The sequence below is a fragment of the Rhinichthys klamathensis genome, unplaced genomic scaffold (assembly GCF_029890125.1).
Source record: "Rhinichthys klamathensis goyatoka isolate OS25496 unplaced genomic scaffold, OSU_Roscu_1.1 h1tg000350l_1, whole genome shotgun sequence".
Lineage (NCBI taxonomy): Eukaryota > Metazoa > Chordata > Actinopteri > Cypriniformes > Leuciscidae > Rhinichthys > Rhinichthys klamathensis.
The window spans coordinates 1,114,808-1,136,795 of record NW_026606862.1 but is presented as its reverse complement, the minus strand read 5'-3'; the positions used below and the strand labels follow the sequence as shown (position 1 = coordinate 1,136,795).

At 41.3% G+C, this 21,988-nt stretch overlaps 1 protein-coding gene across 1 annotated transcript; it reads right to left on the bottom strand.

Annotated features, from left to right (window-relative positions):
* Positions 1-955: 955 nt before the first annotated feature.
* Positions 956-11,874, bottom strand: LOC130068944 (NACHT, LRR and PYD domains-containing protein 3-like). The gene is made up of 6 exons (XM_056232602.1): positions 11,742-11,874; positions 4,557-6,419; positions 4,241-4,414; positions 3,975-4,148; positions 3,226-3,272; positions 956-1,655 (listed from the first exon to the last, which is right to left on the bottom strand). Exons 1-6 carry the CDS (start codon positions 11,855-11,857, stop codon positions 1,126-1,128), a joined length of 2,904 nt encoding a protein of 967 aa, XP_056088577.1. The 5' UTR covers positions 11,858-11,874; the 3' UTR covers positions 956-1,125.
* Between the last annotated feature and the right edge of the window lie 10,114 nt (positions 11,875-21,988).

Here is a 21,988-nt window from a genome sequence, read left to right as displayed (position 1 = left end):
ATACATACGCCATTTCATGAGATCAGTCTGGTCTGGGGTAAATGTACAATCTTATCACCATGTGCCCATTACAAAAATAATAACAGTCAATTAAAATAACATTATAAACATGAGATAAGATGGATATAGCTCAGTTGCATGGGAGAGGAAGAATAAGAGCAAACACTGGTAATAAGACATCCTGACTCAATTAAAGGGAAAACCCTCACAAATAGACAGCTATACCATATGCAGATATGAACAATTTTGTGTTAATCCTTAACAGTATAATTTCTTTATCTGATACATTAGCAATATGACAGAAAGTCTGACCAATCTCATCTCTTAATGAAGTTTTATGTAGCAAAGTTGGGGAGGAGCACGTTCAGGTAATCAACCATCAGCTAAATAGTAGAGGTGTAACGTCCGGGTTCAGGAAGTAAAAGTCCTCCTCAGTATTTTATTCCACTCGCCTGGATTTGCTAGTTAGCACAGTTCTTCAGCCAGGAGAACTAATGAGGGAATCAGCTGGCGGAGTTCATGGGTGGAATACACATACGGCAGGACTTTTACTCTCTGACCCCTGACCTCTGTATATAAATATATAAATGTATAGATATAGGCTTCCCTAACCTCTGTCTGGCAGTTTCACACTCCGCCACCCCGTCACACACTCTTGGCTGGTTTTATATCCCAGTCAAGGTCTTGTAGTAAGACTCTGGGTTCGGGCCAAATTCCCAGCTCGGAAACCTCCCCAAGACAGCACTCCAAATACACATAAATGACCATATCTGATTTCATGTACGTGTGAACTCGTGAATTTGCACTTGTGGAAGTTGTACTCCATAGCTCATTGAAGGGGAATTGTGGTAATTTTGTGGTAATTGTGACTTTAAATCTCAGAATTGCAACTACTTCTCATAACTGCAACTTTAAATCTCACACTCCAAATTTATATTAAAATCAGACAGTAACCTCATACATTGTGAATATAGCTCACAATTGCAAATCTATTTCTTATAATTGTGACTATTAATTGGTCACAATTGTGAGAAAATTGCATTGACAAGATATACAATCATAATAACCTTTGAGTTTTTTGCTCTGAGGTGGAAATATGCTTCTGGCGTTCCTCACAGGAGGTTATTAAATCTGACACAGAGACACTGAAGATTCAGGATAAACCCCAAATCCAGCATAGAGGGGTTCAGTGAATGTGGTGTTGAATGTGTATATGTGTGTGAGTGTGTGTGTGTCAGAGACGCTGTAGAAGGACAGGGTGCCGGCCGACACGTCCACACACACTCCTACTCTATTAGAGCGGGCTGAAGGGCCAGATACGTCAGTGCTGTTATTATTGAACCAGACAGTGTAATTCATATCAGAACAGTACAGACTCCAGGACTTTTCATTGAGTCCAAACCAACAGTCAATCCCACTTTTCCTGCTGATTTCTTTATATGTCACTGCTACATGACCCGAGCCGCTCCATTTAACCTCCCAGTAACAGCGTCCAGTCAGACTCTCTTTGCACAGAATCTGCTCCTGGTGCTGGAATCTCTCTGGATGATCAGGATACGGCTGATGATCTTTCACACATGTTGTTCTTCTGTTCTCCTCAGACAGGATGAGTTGAGTGTGTGCTGTGTTTGGATCCAGTGTGAGATCACAGGCATCTGAACACAACAAGAGAGATCAGAACATCTTTGACAATGTTAAATATGCACAGGTGTGTGTGTGTGTGTGTTTACTTGGTAAACCCTACGTCCAAGTCGGCAAGTAAGTTTGGCATCGGGCCAAAAAATCTTTTGCCACTAGATGGCGGGCCATAACATAGTCAAAGGATAATTTAGGAAATGTATTGATGAAAAATGCACCTAGAATTGCCTGTGACAGACGGTTACAGTGTCTCTCGCTGCTCAACCTTCCAATACTTGGTCAGCATTTGCTGTAGCAGCGCGCTTTCAGAAACCCTCCCCTTCCCCAGCTCCACCTGCATAGATCTGCTATGGTTCATTTCATGTATGTAATATTGTACAGAATCAGCATGTCTTACTTGCTCTGCAGCAGCAGCGTAGCAGATCTATTACGCGAAGGCCAAACATATCAACATTGTCACATCCATTACCATAACAAACTCCCTGTCATGAAGGAAATACAGTTTACAGTATAAAAATCATTACACCTATGTAATTTCCTCATAATGATACTGGAATACCAGTGTAGAGCTGGGCATTTACACAAATTTCAAGATTCGATTTCGATTCACAAGCTTGCTATTTGATTTGATTTCAATTCGATACAATTCAATTCTAAATCTATTAATTGAGGCCTATCAGGTACAGTACATGGCAAAACTGTAAATCTGTCAACTAATGCTGTAAATTTTAGTTACATCACTGGTACATCACTATTATATTAAAGGTTACAAAACAGGATGAGTAGAAATACAATGAATATGCAATATAGTGCATTTATTAAGTTAATTTTTCTAGCTGACCAGCTAGTTTTTGGACTTTTAATGGCTTTTCTGAGGTACATGTAACATTACACGACATTGTATACAAGCCATTTTATTGCCGAAAACAGAAGAAGCCCTATTCGGACGGGACTAGTTTTCTAAACAGCGTTTGAGTTACAATTCTTACCACTCAATGTCTGTGATTTCATGTACCGATTTGGATGGGACTGATATCTCTGTGTTTATTACAGAGGTGGGAGTGTGTGTTTTCTAGATGTGGCCGTTACAGAAGGTCATGTCCTGTGTGTGCGTCACATATATGTCTTTTAATTTATTATTAGTTTTTATGATTTTATATTATAAAAAAGCATTCAATTAAACTTCACGAATTTATAGCAGTGGCTATTTATAATAAATAATTGAGCAGAGAAATCTAGACAAGTATCTTACTCATACCTGACACTGATATTAAAATGGGCAGTCTACGCAGTTTCCACGATTTGGCTCCATTTATTAATTGTAAGGGTTTTTCCCGCACATGAGGAGAAGTACATTTTTACGTCTGTGAAACACGAATTTCACCAACGACCCCCTGGAAAACTAGTTCCATCTGAATCGCGCTATTGACTGAGAATTAAATTCTTGGGATTTAAGAATCGATAATGGTTCTTCAAAATGACAAAAAATCTATTCAAATCGAGAAATTTGTATTTTTTTACCTTGCCCTACCAGTGTGTGTGTGTGTGTGTGTGTGTGTGTGTGTGTGTGTGTGTAAGAGGACCTACATTTTCTCAGTCCTGGTGTGATCCTGAAATATCCTCCATGGTCCAAACTATACATAGACAAAAACATACACAAAAAATCCAAAAAAATTACATGATATGTGAGAAGATTCCTAAAATTGCAAATAAAATTAGTTTTGTGTTTTTTAATAAGTTCACCAAAAAAAATTAATTCGATCATTATTTACTCTCCCTCATGTCATTCCGGTTTGGTCGTAAACTGTTAAGAGCGACTATCAGCCTTAAGATTTTTTTGTGAATATGGCCCCTGATATTGCATCTGTGTCACGTTAACCACTGCAGCATCAACACCAGTGTGCTCCAGACCAGAGACAGGATAGCACAGAGTGAATCATATGTGCAGGTCAGCACACAAACAACAATCAAACATTGCAAACAAAAGACCACAAAAAGTTTTAAATAAGTACTGCAGATTGTAATCGCATTTAACCCTTTAACACTAGGCTCTCTCGAATCCTAGTAGGATTTTAAAAATATATGGGTTGTAGTTATTTGGTATTAAATGAACTGTTCTCTAGTTTTACACCCTCAAAATGTGATATACCAACTGCTCTCTGTTTTCTCTTATGTGAGATTTGTGGATTCTGCTGTATTATATCAGATAAAGCCAGTTAAAACATTATGAGACCATACAAATATTTCAGCAGCAATTAATTTCTTAACAAAAGATCCCTCTTGGTGACCCCTAATCACACACTGAGACACATATGAGTCATAATGTATAAACATACTTGAGAATCTGCAGTGAGCAGTTTGAATCCTTCAGTTTGTCGTTCAGCAGTTGGACTCCTGATTGTCCTGGGTGATTGTAGCTCAGATCCAGCTCTCTCAGGTGTGAGGGGTTTAAACTCAGAGCTGAAGACACATAACCACAGCCTTCCTTAGTCAGCATACAGCCCGACAACCTACAGACACACACACAGTTAGATCATCTACAAACACACCTCAACATTATGACCGGCTGACTGTACACTATCCCATATATGTTCTTACACACCTCAGTATCTCCAGCTGACACTTTGGACTCTTCAGTCCATCAGAGAGCAGCTTCACTCCTGAATCCTTCAGGTCATTGTTACTCAGGTCCAGTTCTCTCAGGACAGAGTTTGAGGATTGAAGAGCTGATGACACAATTTCACATGACTGACCAGTGAGATTACAGCCACCAAGACTGAAAAAGATTAAAACACATGAAAATTTTATTTTAACCTCATTCTTAAACTGTATTTTTATAACATATTTTTTTGTAAAATATATTCAAATTAAATGATTAAGACACAATTTAAGACGTTAAGACAAAATTAAACACTCACAGTGCTTTCCTGCAGTTGCTCACAGCTGGTATCAGTCTTCTTCTACCCTCATCTGATGTGTTGTATTTCTTGAGGTCCAGCTCATCCAGCACCTCCTCTGACATCTGAAGCATGTAGGAGATTGTTGAGCAGTGAGCAGGAGAGAGTTTCTTCTCTGAGTGTTTGTCTGATTTCACAAACTCTTGAATCTCTCTGGACAGAGTCTGATCTTTAACTTCCAGCAGACAGAGGAACAGATTGATGGATCTTTCAGTGGAGAGTCCATGTCCATCATTGATCTTCTCTTTAATGTACTGTGTGGTTCTCCTGATGCTCTCTGAGCTGTTCTCTGTGTGTGTCAGTAGATCCTGTAAGAGTCTCTGATTGGACTCCAGTGAGACACCCAGCAGGAACCGCAGGAACAGATCCAGATGTCCCTTCTCACTCTCAAGAGCTTTATCTATTGCATCTCTATGCAGATTATGGATCACATCACAAAACTGCAACGTGTCAAAATTTTTGATAGCATAATGATAAAATGCATAGAGACCAGCGAGAAACTCCTGAACACTAAGATGAATGAAGCTGTAAACTTTCCTCTGATGAATCACAGATTCCTCCTTAAAGATCTCAGTGCAAATCCCAGAATACACTGAGGCGTCAGTGACGTCTATGCCGCTCTCTCTCAGGTCCTCCTCATAGAACATCACATTGCCCTTCATCAGCTGATGGAAAGCCACTTCAGCAAGTTTCACAATCACTTCTCTGTTGGACTGCAGGAGTTTCTCTGGATCTCTCTCTTCATACTTCTGATTCTTTGTGTTGATCTGAATCAGTAGGAAGTGGATGTACATTTCAGTCAGAGTTTGAGGGATTTCTGCACTCAGATCTTCTTCCAGGAGCTTCTGAAGCACAGTGGAGGAGATCCAGCAGAAGACGGGTATGTGGCACATGATGTGGAGGCTTCTTGCTCTTCTGATGTGTGAGATGATTCTGCTGGCTTGATGCTCGTCACTGATTCTCTTCCTGAAATATTCCTCCTTCTGAGGATCATTGAATCCCTGAATCTCTGTCAGACGGTGGATGTATTTGGAGGGGATCTGATTGGCTGCTGCTGGTCTGGAGGTGATCCAGATGAGAGCCGAGGGAAGCAGATCTCCTTTCATAAGGTTTGACATCAACACACCCACTGATGAAGTCTCAGTCACATCAGAAACTACCTGAGCGTCTGAAAACATCAGTGTGATTCTGCTTTCATCCAGACCATCAAAGATCAACACAACTTTACACTGCTCATAAATCTTTGAGTCCAGATTGTGAAGTTCAGAATGAAAGTCTACAAGAAGTCTATGAAGACTGTACTGATGATCTCGGATCAAGTTCAGCTCTCGAAATGGAAGAACAAACATGAAATCTACATCCTGATTGGCTTTTCCCTCGGCCCAGTCCAGAATGAACTTCTGCACAGAGACGGTTTTCCCGATTCCAGCGATGCCTTTAGTAAGAACAGTCTTGATTTGCTCTTCCTCCTCGCGTCCTGGTTCAGGTGAGGCTTTAAAGATGTCATTGCAGTAGATTGGAGTGTCTTGTGAGTGTTGTGTTCTGGCTGTTTTCTCCATCTGTAAAACCTCATGTTCTTCATTCACTCCTTCTCTCTCTCCTTCTAAGATGTAGATCTGTGTGTAGATCCTGTTCAGGACAGTTTCATTCTCTTGGAGTTTCAGGCCCTCAAATAATCTCTTGTACTTGTTCTTCATGCTGGTTTTGTGCTGGTCTTTGACTCTCTGCAGGTCTCCAGTCTCCAGTGTGTGTGTCTGTAGGACTGCTTCAGATTTGTCCTGCCTGATATGGGTCTGACAGTAGGATGTAGAGGATGGCAGAAATCTGATCACAACATACAAAAGACACAACATCAACAAAATGTATGCATTAAAAAGTTCACACAGCATTATAATCTAAAGATAATAAATGTTCTACATAAATTTCAACGTCTGGAACGACCTAATATGCAGAGGTAACTCATTCCATTTTTGGACCATTGTTCAATCGATCAGCTTTTTTTGTCTTGTTCTTTGCACAAGTTATTTTTGTTTTTCTGATCTCAAAGGGAGATCACAGAGCCCAATTATACAAAGCTTAAATTTTTTTTTTTTTTTTTTTTGAAGTTGATTCTAAAACTCAGAGGAGGTGCTGGATGAGTTGGACCTCAAGAAATACAACTCAATAGACATCAAATATTATGAAGAACAAAACTGCTTAGACAAGCTAATAATGATTTCTAAAGTGTTTGTTATGATGCCTTAATGGGAGCTACAATTATTTCATGTTGCCCATCAGGGTAAAAAAAAGAATAGGGGCTAGGATGGAGCCATGTGGATCCCCCTAAGGAAGAAGTCTCTTATCGTAGGTGGAATCTCCAATGCTAACTGAAAAATATCTGTCAGTAAGATAACACTGGAACTCTCTCAAAACAGTGCCTTTTCATCACAGCAAGTGTTCAAGGCATAAGATGAGAATATTAAGGTCATCGATTGTCTGTCTGAGGCCAAAAAGATAATGTTTAGTACATTTACCAAAGCTGAGTCGGTACTGCTCCACAACCCGATTGGAAATGCTCAACTATGGCATTTATGTTTATGAATGATGAACTTGCATGAACCTGGGTGCCGTGCCCTTAGGTTTATTTAATTAATGAACTAAATAGCGATTGTGTGCCTGAGCCAATATAGCTCAAACTTACCTAGGTAGAAACACGTACTATGTGTGCCGTTAACAAACAGGATACATTGCAAGCTGATTGAGATGAAAAAAATAACTCCCACCCACCACCTGAGCAAATAGGCTATCATTCGATAATTGTCATTGTCATTATCCTCTTATCATTTAATTTATATGGGCGGCAGTGGCTCAGTGGTTCATGTAGGTTGTCTACAAACCCGAAGGTTGGTGGTTCAATCCCCGGTTCCACCTGACCAAGTGTTGAGGTGTCCATGAGCAAGACACCTAACCCCAGCTGCTCCCGACGAGCTGGAGGGCGCCTTGCATGGCTGACACCAGTATGAATGAGTGTATGAATGGGTGAATGTGAACTGTAAAGTGCTTTGGTGGCCATTGGGTCTGTGAAAGCGCTATATAAATGCAGTCCATTTACCATTATTTTCATTATAACGCTAAGACGACTGCATTCTGCTATTTTATTTGATCTATTTACTTAGTTTTATACATGAAGTAAACATAAACGCAGCTCTTGGTTTCCACATGCTTATAAACTTAGGTTTTTTGCACAAGGTTTATGTTGAGACGTAAAATACTGCTTCATGCTTTCGGTAGTAGAATGAGGTAGATATCGTTCATCAACTGTCACAGCCGGCTCTGAGCCGCGACAAAAGAGGGAGGCAACTAGAACAAAAGCAAATTAAAAAGTATTTATTAACAAAAATAACGTTTACAACTCATAACTAAATAAGAGAAAACATCACTACAGAAAACATTCTGCTCGGAACATCAACGTAAATGAAGAATAAGCTATGTAATTATCAAACACAAAATACACGCTCCAAAATACAGGCCTGCAAACATAAGCCGCGTTTCCACCGCAGGAACTTTCCCCAGGAACTAGGAACTTTGGGGTGGTACTCCGTGTGTTTAAACCACAGGAACCAGGGTCTAAATGAAGTTCCGGGTAAAAATTCCCCCCCCAGAAAGTCCCTGCTGGCGAGGGAGTACTTTTTCAGAGTTCAGGAACTTTCGGGGTGGGACTTGTGCGCTGAACATGCTGATTGGTTCTTTTACCTTGTTCTCTCTGCCGGATGGCGCGCGTTCATCCCATCCATCTCACGGTCATGTCCGCTATAGCCAGAGATGGGCATAAATACATGGAAATGTATTTAAAATACAAATACAAAATACTGTGTGAAAAAATTTATTTAAATACAAATACAGTATTTTGTATTTTGAAAATACACAAAATACATGTGAAATTGGCCATCCAGTGCAGGCATAGGTCACAGTGAATAAAGAAACTACATAGGCCTAATTGCTGGCCATTACAAATAAACTTGTGCAAAATAGCAGCCATTTATATACTTATTTCTGACCAGGTTACAATGTAGTCGATTACTTGTGGTGAACACTATTAAAAAATTCATACTGCATGTAAAACTGTGGGAACCTTTTCTGCTTTCTAGCTAAGAATATGACCCAAAATCTGACTTCACAGAAACAATATATATCATGGTTTCACAATTCTCAATATCAGTTTTAATACAACAGCAAAAACTGAATTTCAAACTCTGTTGAAGCTTTTTTTTTTTTTTTTTTTTTTGGGTAGTCCAATGCTTTTTAAGTAGGGGTGTAACGATACCCTCATCTCATGATTCGATACATATCACGATACTGAACTCACGATACGATATTATTGAGATACTCCAAGACATATGATAAAAAGGTTAACAAAAAATGTACTGTTGGTTAAAATGCTAAATTTGATATTACATTGTGTGTGTAAATGAATAGGTTTGGACTCTGTGCTGGAAACCCAAAGCACAGGACAATAGAGACATCAGAATAACAATATTCATGATTCTGAAGCTGAAAACAGAATTATTTAAGACGAATATGCTTGCACTCTTTCAATGACTAGATATGTATGTGGCCAAATAATGTAGGCCACATACTTTACTTTACAGTTAAAGGGTTAGTTCACCCCAAAATGTAAATTCTGTCAGTAATGACTCACCCTCATGTTGTTCCAGCCCAGTAAGAATTTCGGAACCGGAATCTTCAGAACACAAATGAAGATATTTTTGATGAAATCTGAGAGCTGGATCACTCCTCCATAGGCTTCTAAGGGATTGAAACTGGCCGGCCCAAAAGTTATGAAAGACATCGTTAAAATAGTCCGAGTGACTACAGTGGCTCAACCTTAAGTTTATCAAGCGACGAGAATACTTTCTGTGCGCAAAAAACAAACAAAAATAACGACTTTATTCAACTATTCATTTCCTACTCTGTGGGCCTCGAGATTTCACGTAGTGTAACAGCGCAGCGCTTCTGTGTTGTACGTCACACACACACACACACACACACATGACCAGCGTCGGCCAATAGTGAGCCTGCGTGTGACGTACAACACAGAACCGTTGCGCTGTTACACTACAACTATCTCGAGGCCAACAGAGAAGGAAATGAAGCCTATGGAGGAGTGATCCAGCTCTCAGATTCAATCAAAAATATCTTAATTTGTGTTCTGAAGATGAACGAAAGTCTTACGGGGTTGAACAACATGAGGGTGAGCTGACAGAGTTTTGGGGTGAACTATCCCTTTAACATCAGACATTTGGCATTATCAGGACCCACAAATATTTCCTAATAATTGCATTGTTATTATATTCAACACTATATAGTAGTTAAATGTAGTACTGACACTAAAACTCTGTAAACTAGAATTTTTTCTCACACATTAGTTTTTTTTTTTGGGTGAATTATCCACGATACATATTGTGGCATTTTTGTCTTGCGATATATTGTGACACGATATTGTTACACCCCTATTTTTTAAATATAGTAATTTTATATTTATTTTATGTAAAGTGTATTTGTTTCTATAAGTTCATAAAATTCTAAATGAGTCTGAACTAGTTGATGCACGAAACCAGCACCTGGATAAAGAGGTTGACTGCCAAAAAGTATTTTATGTATTTTGAAAATACAAAAACACTCATCTTAAATGTATTTAAATACAAATTACATTTGATTTTCCCCAGAGGCTTCAAAATACAAAATACAAAATAGTATTTTGTATTTCAAATACGTATTTTAAATACATGTATCTGAAATACTGCCCATCCCTGGCTATAGCTGATAACAAACGTTGTCTATCTAGCATTACGAGCTTTCTGAAATGAATACGCTATGGTATTAGTGTTCGTCTCTTTTCTGCCGTTTTGTTAATTACCTCGTTAGTAAACCAATAGATCGCACACAAAAGCAGCACACCTTGATTCTACTCAATACTTAAAACTCAAAACAAGTACGCGCAGACTAGGAGGAGCAGTCGCACGCAGTTCAACGTCCCCAGACTAATCTTCCCGGTACTTTAGTCCACGGTGTAAACGCAGTGAGCAACCGGTCTGGGGCAAAAAAGTTCCTATGAAAAAAGTTCCTGGGACAAATAGTTCCTGGTAATTGCGGTGGAAACGCAGCTATAAATTCCCAAACTAAACTAATACATGAAGCAAATGAATAATAAACAAATAAAGCAGCAACCCAAAATAACAGAAGACAAAAGGGTAACCGAAGAGAGTGAAGTCAGAGAACCATCTCCTTTTATAATCTTTTATAATAATTTTATTTACCAACAATCTCTGGAAGCTTCATTCAAACGAAGAGAAAAGTTTTCAAAAGACAGCCAACGAGCGATAAATATAACCCACAAAATGATCGAGTTTATTGTTCTGGATGACCAGCCGCTGTCAAAACTGAAATGCCGTGTATTTAACTAAATTGTTTCTGGACTTTAAGTTATAAAGAGGTTATTTTCTTATATTATTCATATATCATTTTTTAGATTCCTAGATTTATGTTTGCACTTTTTTATACAGTTATATTGTAAGTCTAAATACCTTTTTCAGTTTAAAGTATTAGATGTGTGGCTGCATTTTAAGTTCTTTTTCACTTAAGAAAAATAAATAATATATTGCTGTGAAATGTATGTCAGATAATAAAAATACTCTAGTTCACTGTATGTATTTGTTCATGTTTAATTAAGGGATAAGTCTGAAGCACACCATAAAATAATTATAGCAATTCATACAGGGCTAGTACAGGGCTAGTATGAATTGCAGCTGTATAGATACACACCCAGGTATCGGATCGGTACTCGGTATCGGCTGATACCCTGAGTCCAGGTATCGGAATCGGTATTGGGAAGGGAAAAGGGTATTGGATATTGATTGGCTATTGAGTTTTAGACGAACTCTGAAAATGTGCTGCAAATTACAATAGTGAATGGTAACCAGCCATTTAAATGTTGAGCAGATGCGACATGCACCAATCAGCTTGTGCCAAACAGTTAACACAGTAAATATGTGCATATGTGCATCAGTGCATTAAGAACCCATCAGCATCTGTTGTCCATGTTAGCTTAAATGGACTGTACAATGTTTTGAAGCATTTGCTAATGCATCCCTGGGTGTGGTACTGTACCTGAAAGTGATGGGGTTGCGCATGGACTCATCACTCCTCATTGACACACAGCTGGGTCCTGCTCCACACTCTTCTGTCTCCTTCAGGTCCTCTTCTCTCTCCTCACACTGATGCATTTTGGAGTTGTGTTCCCCTCCTCTTTCTCTTGATTTAAGACATGTATCTGTTAATTATCTTCAAAAGGATAATAAAAACAAATTTACAGTAATATTGGCAACAATCATGTTTCATCTCTCAGATTCATGGATTAAAACTGTACTTTTTCCATTGCTAGGGCTGTGCCGGTGAACTTGAGACCGGTGAGCGCGGAGTAACACCGGCGCTGGCCCGAAAAAACATTGTTTTGTACTGAATGCTGTTTTACATGAATATAATAACATTTTGTTTACAAAAGAAATAATTGGTTAGCAATTAAACGGTACATTGCTGCCATGGAAACATTTGAGCTCGTGCCGAATGAGAGAGGAAGCCTACGTCACGTGAGCCCATAAATTTAAGCTTCTTCGGCTTTGTATTATATGTTTTGCGATCTGGTCACCCATTTATCAGCGAATTTAACAATATTCCACTGGACTTGGGATATCTTGTTTCTTTTCCCAAATCCTCACGCACGTCTCGCCCATTTTCGCAGGGGATTGCACGTTTCTTCCTTTGGTTCGCTTCTAGCGCTTTGAGTGGGGGTTCAATCTTCAGCTGGCTGGCAGGAGCCGCCACTGGCATGTCACGTGACCTGCCAGTGGCTGGCTAGTTGTCTGGCAGTCTGCCTTTGGCAAGTTTCAGAAACCATTGATTTTTGACAGTTTTTGTGTTTTGTGTTCCTCTCTTTCTAGCTCATTTATTATGCATCTGTTGATATGATTATGTTCTTTATATGATTGATGTTTTGAGGACTGTTATCCCAATATAACCTGTCAAATGGCCGTGATCCGACTGGCAGCTTACAGACGCTTGCTCGACGCTCATCCAGTCAGTCGCGGCTCATAGTGCGAGTATAACGCGTTGCCTGACACTCTCGCTGCAAGGAAATAAATTGTTTTCTTATTATGAATATAATGTCACGCATCTATTCTTCTTTGCAACTGCACACTGTGTGTGTGTTGAACAATAGTTTAGGTGCGACAAGCAGTGGCCTATATAGATTCTTGTTTTTTATTTGTAAATAGTTTTTTTCTTTGTTTTTATTTGTAAATAGTCTTTGTAAATTTGAAAATAGTGATACAGTCTGTGCTAAGTGATTTTACCGTTAAAGTAAAGGGATTAATTCACGTTTTTATAGGCTACTTTTTCACAAGGATTAAAATCGTCCCGGTCTAGTACCGTAAAAAACGTGAATTAATCCCAATAACATGAATCTTTGTCATTGCCTTGACCATTTTCTGACACCAGGACAAAATAGAGATGCTTTTAAATAATTTGATAAAAGAAAGCTTTTTTAATAATTCAATAAAAGAATGTAAACTTTAACGGTAAAATCACTTAGCACAGACTGTATCACTATTTTCAAATTTACAAAAACTATTTACAAATAAAACCCAAGAAAAAAAATATTTACAAATAAAAACAAAGAAAAAATATATATTTACAAATAAAAAACAAGAATCTATATAGGCCATTGCTTGTCGCACTTAAACTATTGTTCAACACACACACAGTGTGCAGTTGCAAAGAAGAATAGATGCGTGACATTATATTCATAATAAGAAAACAATTTATTTCCTTGTAGCGAGAGTGTCAGGCAACGCGTTATACTCGCACTATGAGCCGCGACTGACTGGATGCAGGGTTCTAAATTAACTTTTTTTATCACCAGCCAACGTGGCTGCTAACTTTCTAAAGTTACCAGCCATTTAGAATTTCCACTAGCCAAATTTTTTCCGGTGAAAATAAGAGAAATTATGAGTGCCACTGAATGCATTTGATCATTTTATTAACATTGTTGGCATGAAAAACACATATAAAGTACAATATAACACAGAAAGTGCAAACATTTAATTTCAAGTTTGGGATCTATCTATCTATCTATTAGGGATGTGCACGAATATTCGAATTTTCGATCTGTAATTATTATTCAAAAAATAAAATACTTTTTCGCAGTTATAATTAAATGCACTGGGTGGAGCGTTTAACAAGTGGATTGTATTTGTCCACTTTTGGAAGTTTGGAATTACTTAGATGAAAATGATAGCCTATTACAAAATGGAATTACGTTGAATCAATTATTAATTAAACTGAGTTATCATATCACCACCACAATGAGAAATCACATGAAATCCAAAGAAACAGCAGTCGACTGAGGAAGCAGCTGTCCATCACTGCATTAACGACTGCAGGTCAGCAGCTGTACCCCGATATCTTCTGGTAGCAAAATGATTTTGAGACATATGCTTCCTTTAAGTTTTGTTGAGGGAGACAGGTTTAAGAACAGAAAAACGCATGCTGTTACTTCACTTTGCACACACACACACGCGTGTCTCTGCAACGTCTGTGTCAGCGCAGCGCGTTTTATCATTCGAGCATGTGGATATTATTATTTTTCTCAACATGAACGTGAAACAATATAAACACGATAATCATATGCTGACTCGATCATGTAGCTACGTTCTACGATAACTGCGCAGTCTGCTTTTCTTTTTTTTCTTTTGAGTCTTTTCCCCGTTTGCGCTGCTTGAGCTTAAATGCTTTTGTTGTTAATATTTTTTGTTGTCTAATGTTTTCAACTAAAAGAAAACCTTAAGATATATAGTAAGCTTGTTGTGTATATTGCCTAATGTATAAGCTTGTTCAGAAATAATGACAAAAACCTTAAACTTAAAAAAATAACGTATCTCTCGTTAAACGACATTTAAATTTAAACCCAGAAGTCTGTCCCAACCACCGCCGCATTTAGTTTAATCTTAACTTTTTACTTTACTTTACTAGCTCCCTCCTATTTCAGTCTATGCTCCCTGCTCTGGCTCGTTCTTCATCTTCCTTGTGTTTTCTGGTGGACGGACGCGTTCGTTTCCAATTTCCATGATCATTTCTCGCGCTGGTTCTACGCGCAGCCAATGGGCGTATGAAACGTCATCACGTAGCATTACGGCACAGTGTTCATGGGAAATGTAGGAAGTACTGCCATGGGGATAAATTACCGAGAACAGAGCCTTATGCATCACCGGCCAAACTGGCTAGTAAGTTTTTATTAACACCCGCCAAAATGAATTTTAACCCGCATTTGGCGGGTTGGCGGGTGTTAATTTAGAACCCTGACTGGATGAGCGTCGAGCAAGCGTCTGTAAGCTGCCAGTCGGATCACGGCCATTTGACTGGTTATATTGGGATAACAGTCCTCAAAACAGCAATCATATAAAGAACATAATCATATCAACAGATGCATATTAAATGAGCTAGAAAGAGAGGAACACAAAACACAAAAACTGTCAAAAATCAATGGTTTCTGAAACTTGCCAAAGGCAGACTGCCAGACAACTAGCCAGCCACTGGCAGGTCACGTGACATGCCAGTGGCGGCTCCTGCCAGCCAGCTGAAGATTGAACCCCTAGGCTACTGAGCGTTTTTCTACCTTACCCAGGCCCGGATTAACACAGTGTAGTGCCCTAGGATGACCACATTTTAAGTGCCCCCCACCCCCACCCCATATACTCACATGCTAGTGCAACATGAACATGTCATACTAAATATCTTTATTTCCATCATAAATGGCATGTATGAGGACTACATGCAAAACCTTATGTCTAAAAAAACCATATACCAAATAAGCAAGCCCAAGAACCAGCTAAATTCAGCACCACAGAGACGCACAGCAGCAGCAAAACATTTAAATGCAACCAAATCCATTAGTAATCGGATTGACGGCTCAATCGAACTGAAAAGCTTTTATTCAACCTTTATTGATCCGATTGAGCTCGATCGGAATCAAATTTCGATCGGATAGAAAGGGGTGGGTTATTCCTTTTTTTATTCAGATTAAAATCCTAAACTGAATGTGCAATGACGTTGAAATAGCGTAACGACATATGACGCTCGAAATGTTCTTCCTGTTGAATAAGGTGTAATAAAATCAAGTGTCCCAAAAATTCTCCTTTCACTCAGCGTCTGTGAAGTGGAGCAGGACAATGTCCCACCAGTCATTTTTCGGATTATCACCCAGAGACGACTGGTTTGGGGCGCGAGAAGGGAGGGGCATTTTACTGATAAATATAAGCAACAAGGTAATGTTACAACAACAGTTCATATGCTCATTGTCCCCAAAATTATGACCAGATATGGATAAATATTAAGCCTGCTGTTTAAAACAAATAAAGAACCAATGTAGGAGATGGGTATATGCACAGTAGCCTATAGCGTACTAACGTTACCTCTTCCGATTTTAAGCTTGCGTATAAACGCGCACATCAACCCGATCACGTTTAGCGTTCATGTAGCCTAAACATAACATTCAGATTCATCGATCGGAATGAATTCAGTCCGGTTGAAACAAAAGTTATGCATGTAATAAGCATCTCTAACTAAGCAACCAGCTAAAAGAGAAAACTGTTCCAAATTTCAAATCGACAGCAGCGTCACATACATTAGCCTATTTGCCCAGAAATAATGGTAAATAAGCCTTACCTTTAGCAGAACAACTTTTTCTAGACTTTGTGTTAGGCTACCGCCTTTGCTCACAACATTAGCTGCTGCTTGATATCGGTTGAGGCATTTTTCGTGCTAGTGGCTTCTGCTGGTGATGCCGATCGATGTCTTTTCTTCATTTCGAAGAAATAGGCTACACTGTGACCTGACCCAATCGCAATTCTTTATATGCATATTTTATATTCTCTCTGTATATATGTTATCATTAACTGTTCATTTTATATCTGCATCTCTTCCAGCAAAATAATATATATACAAAACATGAAAACTATTTTAAAGGTTTAGTCATTCTCTTAATCATTTGGTGCCCCCCCCCCCTATTGGCTGGTGCCCCAGGGCACTCGCCCAATCCCTTCTATGGATAATCCGGCCCTGTTACCAGAGTAAAATATCATTATAAAAGACCTGATACCTCTTTGCTTGCACATAACATTGTATTTACCACCGCTTGTGCTTGTTATAGCCGCGTCAAGTTTACACTATAGCACATTTCACACACGCTGCGGTTTTAGTTTCGCTTTCTCTGGCAGCTGCACACAATCAAACACAGCCCAAATGTTTTGACACTGCGGAAGATGAAATTCACTCTTCAGACCTTTTACAACAAGTGTCAGTTTCTTGCAACATCAGGAGAAAACATGACGATATTAGAGAAGAGAAGTGTCTGCTCGTGTCCACATCCCTGTCGAAGCGCAGAGCGGTAGAGGACGCGTCTTTGTCGGGGAATATAACCAATGTTTTTTAAAATCTTATTTTAAAACCAAAGATTAAAAAAAAAAAAAAAAACTATTCGAGGGTGGATTAACCCATACCTCCTCTGGCAAGCTAGTTCAACCACCAGGTCATTGGGAGACCAGCATTAAACGTGGATCTGTATTTATTCACTGACTGATAAAAACAGCCGATAAACTAGAATGCATTACAGTACAAGGATGAAACTATAACATAACTTGTGTCGATAAATTAAACGCAAACTCCTGCCCCACCCACGTTTTAAACAAAAGTCGTCAATGCTTTTAGTCTAAATATTTAATCAGAGTCATCTTTCTAAGTATCAAAAGCGATTTACTTCAATTAGTTTAACGGATGACGTTTCCATTATTTGCACATTCAACTATCATCCCGTGTAAAATCAGGAAGTAAAGAAACCTAAATGACAACGTATTTCTATTATAGCCAACATTGTAAAGATTAACTTCTGAACTTACCCCAGTATAGGCTATACCGAAGTTAAATACACTAGTTGTGTTTATCTCCGGACTGGCGTCGCTTCTCCCGTTTCTTCTTCTACTCTTGTTTTCTGGACACAGGTGACTTGAGGTGCGTGTTCCCTGTGCTCTGCGAAGTGCACTTCATAGGGGGCTCCGCCATCTTGATGAGCCCCCCGTCCGAGTGCGTGTTCAGCTCGAGCTCGTAGGCACTGCGCACGGCATTAGTCCAGTCATTTTAAGCCAAAATGGGGGTCAACCTTGAACAAATTAGGGGAAAAAGACCCAAATATATTCCATTCATCTTCATTATTTTTCTCACGTGAAAAGGGTAAAAAGTTTAACCCTTAGATATCATCATGAAAACCACTGAGTTGATTACTTACATCAAGACAAACAAAAAATGTATCACAAGTTTTTTGCTAATTTTTGTTAACATGGACAAACGGTGCATAATCTAATTACATATGTGTTAATTTGCATAAATACCCAAACAGATCTAAACATTGGGTATAGCAGGTGAAAATGTCTTGTAGAATTTTGTTGACATATAACTGTAAACTATTTAATATTAAGGTCTGAATGGAACCCATTTAGGCTACCCATGAACATTAATGCAGGAAGAAGTACTTTAGAAACCAGCCTTTATTAATTATTATGGCAGAGATGGGGGTTGGGGCTGGGTCAGTGGGGCTGGGTCAGTGGGTCTGGGTCTGTGGGGCTGGGTCAGAGGGGCTGGGTCTGTGGGGCTGGGTCTGTGGGGCTGGGTCAGTGGGGCTGGGTCAGTGGGGCTGGGTCAGTGGGGCTGGGTCTGTGGGGCTGGGTCTGTGGGGCTGGGTCAGTGGGGCTGGGTCAGTGGGGCTGGGTCAGTGGGGCTGGGTCTGTGAGGCTGGGTCAGTGGGGCTGGGTCAGTGGGGCTGGGTCAGTGGTGCTGGGTCTGTGGGGCTGGGTCTGTGGGGCTGGGTCAGTGGGGCTGGGTCTGTGGGGCTGGGTCAGTGGGGCTGGGTCTGTGGGGCTTTGTCAGGGGCTGGGTCTGTGAGGCTGGGTCAGTGGGGCTGGGTCAGTGGGGCTGGGTCTGTGAGGCTGGGTCAGTGGGGCTGGGTCAGTGGGTCTGGGTCTGTGGGGCTGGGTCAGTGGGGCTGGGTCTGTGGGGCTGGGTCAGTGGGGCTGGGTCTGTGGGGCTGGGTCTGTGGGGCTGGGTCTGTGGGGCTGGGTCAGTGGGGCTGGGTCTGTGGGGCTGGGTCAGTGAGGCTGGGTCTGTGGGGCTTTGTCAGGGGCTGGGTCTGTGAGGCTGGGTGAGTGGGGCTGGGTCAGTGGGGCTGGGTCAGTGGGACTGGGTCAGTGGGACTGGGTCTGTGGGGCTGGGTCAGAGGCTGGGTCAGTGGGACTGGGTCAGTGGGACTGGGTCTGTGGGGCTGGGTCAGAGGCTGGGTCAGTGGGGCTGGGTCTGTGGGGCTTTGTCAGGGGCTGAGTCTGTGGGGCTGGGTCAGTGGGACTGGGTCTGTGGGGCTGGGTCAGAGGCTGGGTCTGTGGGGCTGGGTCAGTGGGGCTGGGTCAGTGGGACTGGGTCTGTGGGGCTGGGTCAGAGGCTGGGTCTGTGGGGCTGGGTCAGTGGGGCTGGGTCAGTGGGACTGGGTCTGTGGGGCTGGGTCAGAGGCTGGGTCTGTGGGGCTGGGTCAGTGGGGCTGGGTCTGTGGGGCTGGGTCAGTGGGGCTTTGTCAGGGGCTGAGTCTGTGGGGCTGGGTCAGTGGGACTGGGTCTGTGGGGCTGGGTCAGAGGCTGGGTCTGTGGGGCTGGGTCAGTGGGGCTGGGTCAGTGGGACTGGGTCTGTGGGGCTGGGTCAGAGGCTGGGTCTGTGGGGCTGGGTCAGTGGGGCTGGGTCAGTGGGACTGGGTCTGTGGGGCTGGGTCAGAGGCTGGGTCTGTGGGGCTGGGTCAGTGGGGCTGGGTCTGTGGGGCTGGGTCAGTGGGGCTGGGTCTGTGGGGCCGGGTCAGAGGCTGGGTCAGTGGGGCTGGGTCAGTGGGGCTGGGTCTGTGGGGCTTTGTCAGGGGCTGGGTCTGTGAGGCTGGGTCTGTGGGGCCGGGTCAGAGGCTGGGTCAGTGGGGCTGGGTCTGTGGGGCTGGGTCAGAGGCTGGGTCTGTGGGGCTGGGTCAGAGGCTGGGTCAGTGGGGCTGGGTCAGTGGGGCTGGGTCTGTGGGGCTTTGTCAGGGGCTGGGTCTGTGAGGCTGGGTCTGTGGGGCCGGGTCAGAGGCTGGGTCTGTGGGGCTGGGTCAGAGGCTGGGTCTGTGGGGCTGGGTCAGTGGGGCTGGGTCAGTGGGACTGGGTCTGTGGGGCTGGGTCAGAGGCTGGGTCTGTGGGGCTGGGTCAGTGGGGCTGGGTCTGTGGGGCCGGGTCAGAGGCTGGGTCAGTGGGGCTGGGGTGAAATAAAAAGTGTCTGGATCAAAAAATCTAATTACGTACACAATGCACTCAATGGCCAAACCCATCTCTGCAATAATAATTAATAAAGGCTGGTTTCTAAAGTACTTCTTCCTGTATTAATGTTCATGGGTAGCCAAAATGGGTTCCATTCAGACCTTAATATTAAGTCTTTTACTGTTATATGTCAACAAGATTCAAAAAAACATTTTCACCTGCTATACACAATGTTTAGATCTGTTTGGGTAATTATGCAAATTAGCTTACGTAATTATATTATGCACCGTTTGTCCATGTTAACAAACAATTTAAAAAAAACTTGTAATACATTTGTTGTTTGTCTTGATGTAAGTAATCAACTCAGTGATTTTCATGATGATATCTAAAGGTTAAAATTTTTACCCTTTTCACGTGAGAAACAGAATGAATAGGCGTGAATGGGATATATTTGGGTCTTTTTCGAAACGTTCCCCTAATGGGATTCTTCAGGGTTTTTTTTTCTTACTCAGGACATATTGAGGATACAAAATCAGTTGAGTTTGCTTCTGTTGCAATTTGTTCAACCTTTTTTTCATAAAATGACTGGACTACATAGGGTGTAGGCCACATCACTACATCTGAAGATTACGTCACATCTGTCCACATAAAGAAGAGTCTCGGCTAGTAGGCTACGAGTGTGAGGATGTTGGAGCTGGAGATTTTTGACCTTTTCTCACAGCACTTGATATAATTAAACTTGTCAATTTGATATTGGCGGATCCAGAAAGTTTCAAACGACAACCACCAGTGACAACTGGAGATTCACCCGCTGTAAAACGCAAAAGACTTCGGATCGGCTTCAGCAAAAAAGAGACTGCAACCCGGCCATTGGATTCATCCGCGCTGTGCCGTGCCGAGGCACAACCCATGTAAAGTTGATAAATCCGCGAATAACTGCAATTGCAGATTTTTAACAGAGATGGAGACAAAGAGGAAAAACTACGGACTGCAGGTTTAAAATTGACGGATTCGGTATTATAACGGTTTCAACTTCTGTTCAACCATTCAGTTAAAACATGTTGTGTGCATTCTCGGGCTTCAGACGACGAGCTCCTTTCACATAATTCTCCTCAAGGCTCTCGGTGGATCCTGGCATAGGCAATGTTTCCTGAAGCTTTCAACCATCAGACTTTTTTATGAGATAACCTTTTCAAGCTGATTTTAGTAGGCTTTAATCACGGAATGGTAAAATAGTGAAGCGAGGATTCAAGTGCAGGAAATAGAAGGATCTTTAATTAATAATAAAAAGGAAAAAAAACTACAAACAAAAACTCCCCGTGGGGCGGAACGAGACAGACATCTGGCAGGAACAGGAAACAGGAAAAAGAGGGTAACGAGAAGTCAGGTGGGGCAAATTAAACAATAATCAGATAACAAGATGGGAGGGGCTAGACAATCACAGGAGAGCACATAATACAAGGAGATACACGACAAGCCATGTTGTGCACACAACAGACAGGACTATACACAAACACATGACACACCGGGAATGTCAGAGCGCCGTCACCAAACCAGACAGAAGTGACAGAACCCTGACAGCGACATGCCTTATTTCCCTAGGGCTTAAAATAAGCAGGAACTGTTACTGTATACACCCCTGGTCCACTAAAAACAACTCAGTGCGTGAAAAAGGTGTGTTTTCTTCCATGCAAACTCATATTTACCATTGTTACTGTTTTTATGCACTTGTCTGCAGTTGAGAACCTCTGTACGTCTGACAGAAATAAAGAGTTGTGTTTAATCCTCTGCTGAGATCTTCACAGATGTAATGTCTTCTTTTAACTTCAGTTGGTTTCGTCTAAGGCTGTGGCTGAAGAAAGTTGTAGTTCTTGTGTTCTTATTTCTCTTTCTTGCAGTGTTTGTTCACAGAAGGTGTTTGGATGATTGCGAGAATGTTTCAGGAACTTCACACTGACCTTTAAATAACATGCTATTAACATTCAGGAACGT

What these genes read in the sequence shown, in the direction of transcription:
- LOC130068944 (XM_056232602.1), bottom strand. Translation starts at nt 11,857, where the DNA reads ATGCATCAGTGTGAGGAGAGAGAAGAGGACCTGAAGGAGACAGAAGAG. An exon ending in CGCAACCCCATCACTTTCAG is followed by an intron (nt 6,420 to 11,741) that starts GTACAGTACCAC and finishes TGTTGTGATCAG; the next exon opens with ATTTCTGCCATCCTCTACAT. An exon ending in TGCTCACTGCAGATTCTCAA is followed by an intron (nt 3,273 to 3,974) that starts GTATGTTTATAC and finishes GTCTATGTATAG; the next exon opens with TTTGGACCATGGAGGATATT.